Source organism: Colobus angolensis, unplaced genomic scaffold (genome assembly GCF_000951035.1).
Source record: "Colobus angolensis palliatus isolate OR3802 unplaced genomic scaffold, Cang.pa_1.0 Scaffold116, whole genome shotgun sequence".
Lineage (NCBI taxonomy): Eukaryota > Metazoa > Chordata > Mammalia > Primates > Cercopithecidae > Colobus > Colobus angolensis.
Window position 1 is genome coordinate 5,690,636 of NW_012112697.1, and position 6,840 is coordinate 5,697,475.

Consider the following 6,840-nt stretch of genomic DNA (forward strand, 5'->3'; position numbering starts at 1 on the left):
CAGGCTGGTCTGAATCTCCTGGGCTCAAGCAATCCTCCCGCCTTGGGCTCCCGAAGTGCTGAGATCTACAGGCGTGAGCCACCATGCCCGGCCCTAGATGGACCTTTTAATCTGATATTCTGCTGGGAAAATATGTGGTATATATTTAGCCAATTCACAATTTGTAGACATTTAGAATCTTCCAGATTTCACCTTGCACACACACTGTGGCAGAACATGCCTGAAGTCCTGCCCAACTCCACGAACTGGGATCTGGCCTTCTGCTTGGCCCCTGCCCCAAAGTTCATTTACCATGTGCAGAATGAGGATCCAGGCTGAGTGCAGGACGTCGGATGTGACCACCTGCAGGAGTGGGAAAGCCCTGTGAACAGAGGCCTCAGGCAGAGGCCCTGGAGGATGGCACCCTCAAATCCAGAGAGAGACCCCAACACAAATTCACTCAGGTACCCCAGAGACAAAAGGCAAGGTCAAACCAATGGCCACAGGCAGGCAAGGGGCAGCCCTGGTCCCCCCTGGATAAGGCAGCCCAGGGCCCTCCACCTGGGCCACCTTCTTGCTGCCTGGTTTGTTGCTGCTGTTGTTGCTGTTTTGCAACAGGGTATCACTCTGTCACCCAGTCTGGAGTGCAGTGGTATGATCCCAGCTCACTGTAGCCTCGGTCCCTTAGGCTAAAGTGAGCCTCCCACCTCAGCCTCAACTAGCTGGGACTACAGGTGTGTACTGCCACGCCTGGCTACCTCTTAATTTTTTTTTTTTTTTTTTTTTTTTTTTTTTTTTTTTTTTGAGATGCAGTCTTGCTCTGTCGCCCAGGCTGGGATGCAGTGGCATGATCTCGGCTCTCTGCAACCTCTGCCTCCCGAGTTCAAGCGATTCTCCGGCCTCAGCCTCCCGAGTAGCTGGGATTACAGGCGTGAGCAACCAGGCCCAGCTAATTTTTGTATTTTTAGTAGAGAGGGGGTTTCCCCACATTGGTCAGGCTGGTCTTCAACTCCTGACCTCAGGTGATCCGCCCACCTCGGCCTCCCAAAGTGCTGGGATTACAGGCGTGAGCCACCGCGCCCGGCCTCTGCTGTCTGTTTTGAAGGGGAGGTTATAGGCAACAACAACTGGGGCCTGGCTGGGTGACTCTGGGGAGTCAGCTCCATAGCAACTACAGTGGTCCCCTCCCCTGCTGGTGCCATCTCCCTCTGCAGAGCATGTCCAAGCCTGTGCCTACCCTCACCCTGCACACAAAGGTGCTATGCAGATGAGGTGACCAGGTGAAGTGGCTGGTTGCACAGGAGACACGGGACCAGTGGGATGCTGACTCACATGCTCTGCCCAAAGCAGGCAGTCACATCTCAGTTCCAGTGAACAGTCAGTTGCCATGTGGGGATGACAGCCCAGACTAGCAAGACCTTTGAGTGTTTCAAGAGAAGCCAGAAAGCCTCACTTTGAGATATTGGCTCCAACTCTCTAAAAACACTGCAAAAGCTGGCCCTGCCTTCTGCCCTCACTTGGACAACAAGGCAAAGATGAGTCCACCCAATTTACAGAAACAAAAACTGAGGCCAATGCTGAAGCCAATGCTGAATTAGCCAGGGCGATGGAGCCAGAGGAGCTGCAGATCTCAGAAATGACCTGGTTCCAGCAGGGACACGGACCAGGGAGGTGGCCCTGGTGAGCACTCACAGTGAAGCCTGCCCGGGCACTCAGGTGTTCAGCAGCCACCAGCAGGGCGTTGAGGGTGGCTCCTCCGCTGCCCACACGCTTCTCTGGGTCCTCCACGGCCAGTAACAGCGTCCCAGCAGGGATCTGCTCCCGCTTCTGCCGCACTTCCAGTTCTAGGGTCAGAAGAGACACTGGGACCTGACCCCCAGCTCTCTGCCCTGGCCCAAAGCACCTGAGCAAGCCTATTGATCATCAGTGTTTGATCTTCCTTGACTTAGCTTTCCATGTAGGAGGCCATTAGATCTTCACCCAACTCAGTGAGAGAAGTCCTATTACTCCCATCTTACAGATGAGAAAACTGAGGCCCAAGGAATGACATGCTATGTATGCTGTCACATGGCTAGGGAGAAGTGCGATCTGGGTTTGAACCCAGGTTGGCCTGGCACCTGGTGTTGGAGGGACATAGCCAGGAAGGGGAGGGAGGTTCTCCATTAGGGGCAAAGTGGGAAGCGGGGGGAGTCCCCTACCTCTCTGAAAGATCTGGACACTGTCCTTGTACTGGCAGGTCAGGATGATGACTGTCCAATCAACTCCCTTTGGCTGCTCCATTCTGGCCAAGCAGAGTGGCTTCCTGAGATGGCAATATGGGTAGATATGACTATTTTTTAAACTGTCATAACTAAAATTAATTATTTTTGTATATAATCTACGATTTTAACATGTGTATAGATTTGTGTTGATATCACCACTATCTACACTCAAACAAACTTCCTCATGCAACCTCTCCTCCCCGCCTAACCCCTGACAACCACTGATCTGCTCTCTAAAGCTACAGTTTCATCGACTTTAAAAATGTCGGCTGGGGCCAGGCGCGGTGGCTCACGCCTGTAATCCCAGCACTTTGGGAGGCCGAGGCAGGTGGATCACGAGGTCAGGAGATCGAGACCATCCTGGCTAACCCGGTGAAACCCCGTCACTACTAAAAGTACAAAAAATTAGCCGGGCATGGTGGCGAGTGCCTGTAGTCCCAGCTACTCAGGAGGCTGAGGCAGAAGAATGGCGTGAACCCAGGAGGCGGGGCTTTCAGTGAGCCGAGATCATGCCACTACACTCCAGCCTGGGTAACAATGCATGACTCTGTCTCAAAAAAAAAAAAATGTTGGCCGGGCACAGAGGCTCACGCCTGCAATCCTAGCACTTTGGGAGGCTGAGGAGGGCAGATCACCTGAGGTCAGGAGTTCGAGACCAGCCTGACCAACATGGCAAAACCTCTTCTCTACTAAAAGTACACAAATTAGCCAGGTGTGGTGGCGTGTGCCTGTACTCCCAGCTACTCAGGAAGCTAAGGTGGGAGGACTGCTTGAGCCTGGAAGATTATGGCTGCAGTGGGCTATGATTGTACCACTGCACTCCAGCCTGGGTCACAGAACAAGACCCTATCTCTAATTAATTAACTAAAATAAAATAAAGGCCAGGACAGGTGCAGTGGCTCACGTCTATAATCCCAGCACTTTGGAAGACTAAGGTGGGAGGATTGCTTGAGCCCAGGAGGTTAAGGCTGCAGTGAGCCATGATCACTCCACTGCACTCCAGCCTGGTTGACAGAGCAAGACCTCAAAAAAAAAAGTCAAATAAAATGGAATATAATCTTTTGAGATTATCTTCTTTCATCCAACATGATGCCTCTGAGACGTATCCAAGTCATTGCGCATATCCGTGGCCCAAGCCTTTTATCGGAGGAGCGGTGTTCCCTCGCACGGACGGGCCGCATCTGTTTCTCCATTTACCCACTGAAGAGCATCTGGGCTGTCTCCAGTTTTTGGCAGATATGAATAGTTCTGCTATGAACCTCCGGAGACAGGTTTGTGTGAACAGAAGATTTCATCTCTCTAGGTGGACACCAAGGCGGATGACTGGGTCACACGGTCAGCGTGTCTGCTGACATTACAGAATGTGGATGGGTGCCCTCTCCCCAGGGAGTGTGCCCAGGAAGGAGGAAGGGAGGGCAGCAGGATAGGGTAAGAGTTGGGGCCACCCAGAGCAAGGGGGAAAGGAGGTTGAGAGCAAATGCCTAACCCCACCCCTCAGGCTCCTCAAGCTGATGGGGGTTCCCCGGAGAGGGGGGCAGCTGTGGGGAGCACATATGCACACAGAGCTGCAGAAGCGGGCACTCGGGGACCTCCCTTCCCAGGGGTCTCATCCAGCCCAGCGGGGGCTGCAGCCCTACCCTCCAGGGCACTCTCAGCAAGTAGGGGGAAAGCAAAGCCAAAGATTTGGCTTCACCCCTACCCCTGTCACCCCCAACCTGCCAGCACTCCTGCCAGATGGAAAACCAATCTGACTCCTGAGCCCCTGGCCTCCCCGAGATCAATGAGTCCCCAGGAGTACCTACACATTCACCTCTGGCAGGGCTCCCACTGCTGTCCCACAAAGCAGCACCCCCACTTCCTCCCTCCAGCTCTCAAAGCTCAGCATGGGAAAAGACCACGCAAGTAAGCTGCTCACCGCTGGCTGAGCTGCGCCCTGAGCACGCATCTGGTGGTCAGCCCACATCCCAGCCCAAGTGACAGGAAACCTGAAGCTCAGCCACAGGCTCTTCTTGTGCCAGGCTCTGCTGCCACCAGAAGAGAAAAGGCTGACAGGACACTACCACTCAGCAACACCCACACCTTCAGGAGAAGCCTCTGTCAGTAACAGAAATTGCTCCATTCCCTACTCAGCCCAGAAGAGAAAATCAGAGGGGAAATTCCAGCTAGAAATCCCAGCCAGGCACTTGAGGGTGAAGGCTTCTCCCAGGACACCCACCAAGCTGTCCCTCCAACTTTGCCACCAATTCACCATATGGCTGTAGGCACCTCTAACCCTCAGGTCAGCTGCAGCAGGGAGTTTAACTAACAGATGCCCCCAGCTGCTATGATCTGAATCTCCCACCTTGTTTACATGGAGGCCACGCTTCCAACCAACCTTCTCAAAACCAGTGACTGAGCACAGCTGGCACACTGAAATAGACCTATTCCTGTGAGATTCCAGACCTCTCTGGCAGGCAGCTTAGAACTGCACTGTCTTAGAACCGCACTGCCACCCGGGCGTGGTGGCTCACACCTGTAATCCCAGCACTTTGGGAGGCCAAAGTGCACAGATCACGAGGTCAGGAGTTCCAGACCAGCCCTGGCCGATATGATGAAACCCCATCTCTACCAAAAATACAAAAATTAGCCAGGTGTGGTGGCACTTGCCTGTAGTCCCAGCTACTCGGGAGGCTGAGTCAGGATAATCACTTGAACCCAGGAGGCAGAGGTTGCAGTAAGCTGAGATTGCACCACTGCACTCCAGCCTGGGTGACAGAGTGAGATTCCATCTCCAAAAAAAAAAGAGGCCGGATGCGGTGGCTCACATCTGTAATTCCAGCACTTTGGGAGACTGAGGCGGGCGGATTGCCTGAGGTCAGGAGTTTGAGACCAGCCTGGCCAACATGGCAAAACTTCATCTCTACTAAAAATACAAAAATTAGCGAGGTGTGGTGGTGGGCGCCTGTAATTCCAGCTACTTGGGAGGCTGAGACAGGAGAATCACTTCAACCTGGGAGACAGAGGTTGCAGTGAGCCGAGACCATACCATTGCACTGCAGCCTGAGCAAGAAGAGCAAAAATCTATCTCGGAAAAAAAAAAAAAAAAGATGAAGAAATTGCTGGGTGTGGTGGCTCATGCCTATAATTTCTGCATTTTGGGAGATGAAGAGGCCAAGTCAGGAGGATCACTTGAGCCCAAGAGTTAGAAATCAGCCTGGGCAACATATGGAGACCTTGACTCTACAAAAAAACACACACACACACACACGCAGAAATGAAGCACAGAGAGATGAAATAACTTGCCAAAGCTAGCAAGTGACAGAGCCAAGTTTGATACTAAGCCTTTTTTCCAGAGTATCCATTTTATTCCCTTTTTTTCTTTTTGAGCTGGATCTTACTGTATCCCCCAGGCTGGAGTGCAGTGGTACAATCTCAGCTCACTATAATCTCCACCTCCTGGGGTCAAGCAATTCTCCTGCCTCAGCCTCCTGAGTAGCTGGGATTACAGGCACATGCCAACACGTCTGACTAATTTTTGTATTTTTAGTAAAGATGGGGTTTCATCATGTTGGCCAGGCTGGTCTCAAACTTTTGACCTCAGGTGATCCACCTGCCTTGGCTTTCCAAAGTGCTGGGATTACAGGCATGAGCCACCATGCCCAGCCTCTTTTTATATTGCCTTTTTTTACTTTTTTTTTTAAAAGACAGGGTCTCAATCTGTCACCCAGACTGGAATGTAGTGGTGCAATCATAGCTCACTGCAGCCTCAACCTCCCAGGCCCAAGCAATCCTGCTACCTCAGCCTCCTGTATAGCTGGGACCATAGGCAGACGCCACCATGCCTAGCTAATGTTTTCATTATTTGTTTTCTTTTTAAGAGATCAGGTCTTGCCATGTTGCCCAAGCTGGTCTCAAACTCCTGGACTCAAGCAATCCTCCTGCCTCAGCCTTTTTATTTTAATCAATAAATTTTTAAATTCATGCTTCCCAGGCTACTACAGGGTCCACTTGCTCAACCACTACAATAAACCTGCTTTGTAGAGCTGAAGTACAAAAGAAGTAAATATATGTAAAGAGCTCAGTATGTATTATCTATTATAATTATGACAAAGCCTAAACAAATACAAGGGAGGGATGATTTTAGTAATAATAGCCACTAGGAGGTCAGGCACAGTGGCTTACGCTTGTAATCCCAGCACTTTGGGAGGCCAAGGCAGGTGGATCACTTGAAGTCAGAAGTTCAAGAGCAGCCTGGCCAACATGGTAAACCCCATCTCTACTAAAAATACAAAAATTGGCCAGGCATGGTGGCAGGTACCTGTAATCCCAGTTACTCAGGAGGCTGAGGCAGGAGCATCCTTTGCACCTGGAAGGTGGAGGTTGCAGTGAGCCAAGATCATGCCACTGCACTCCAGCCTGGGTGACAGAGCAAGATTCTGTCTAAAAAAAAATTAAATTAAAATTAATAGGCCGGGCGCGGTGGCTCAAGCCTGTAATCCCAGCACTTTGGGAGGCCGAGACGGGCAGATCACAAGGTCAGAAGATCGAGACCATCCTGGCGAACACGGTGAAACCCCGTCTCTACTAAAAAATACAAAAAACTAGCCGGGCGAGGTGGCGG

At 51.6% G+C, this 6,840-nt stretch overlaps 1 protein-coding gene across 2 annotated transcripts in view; it reads right to left on the reverse strand.

Annotated features, from left to right (window-relative positions):
- FUK (fucokinase) overlaps nucleotides 1-6,840 on the reverse strand; it is a 29,956-nt gene that overhangs the window by 18,416 nt on the left and 4,700 nt on the right. For both annotated transcript variants that reach the window (XM_011962164.1, XM_011962172.1), the window contains 3 exons: nucleotides 2,178-2,281; nucleotides 1,672-1,823; nucleotides 292-342 (listed from right to left, as the gene is read on the reverse strand). In XM_011962164.1, coding sequence (XP_011817554.1) covers nucleotides 292-342; nucleotides 1,672-1,823; nucleotides 2,178-2,259 — 285 coding nt within the window. In that variant the 5' untranslated portion in view covers nucleotides 2,260-2,281. The remainder of the gene's footprint in view (nucleotides 1-291; nucleotides 343-1,671; nucleotides 1,824-2,177; nucleotides 2,282-6,840) is intronic.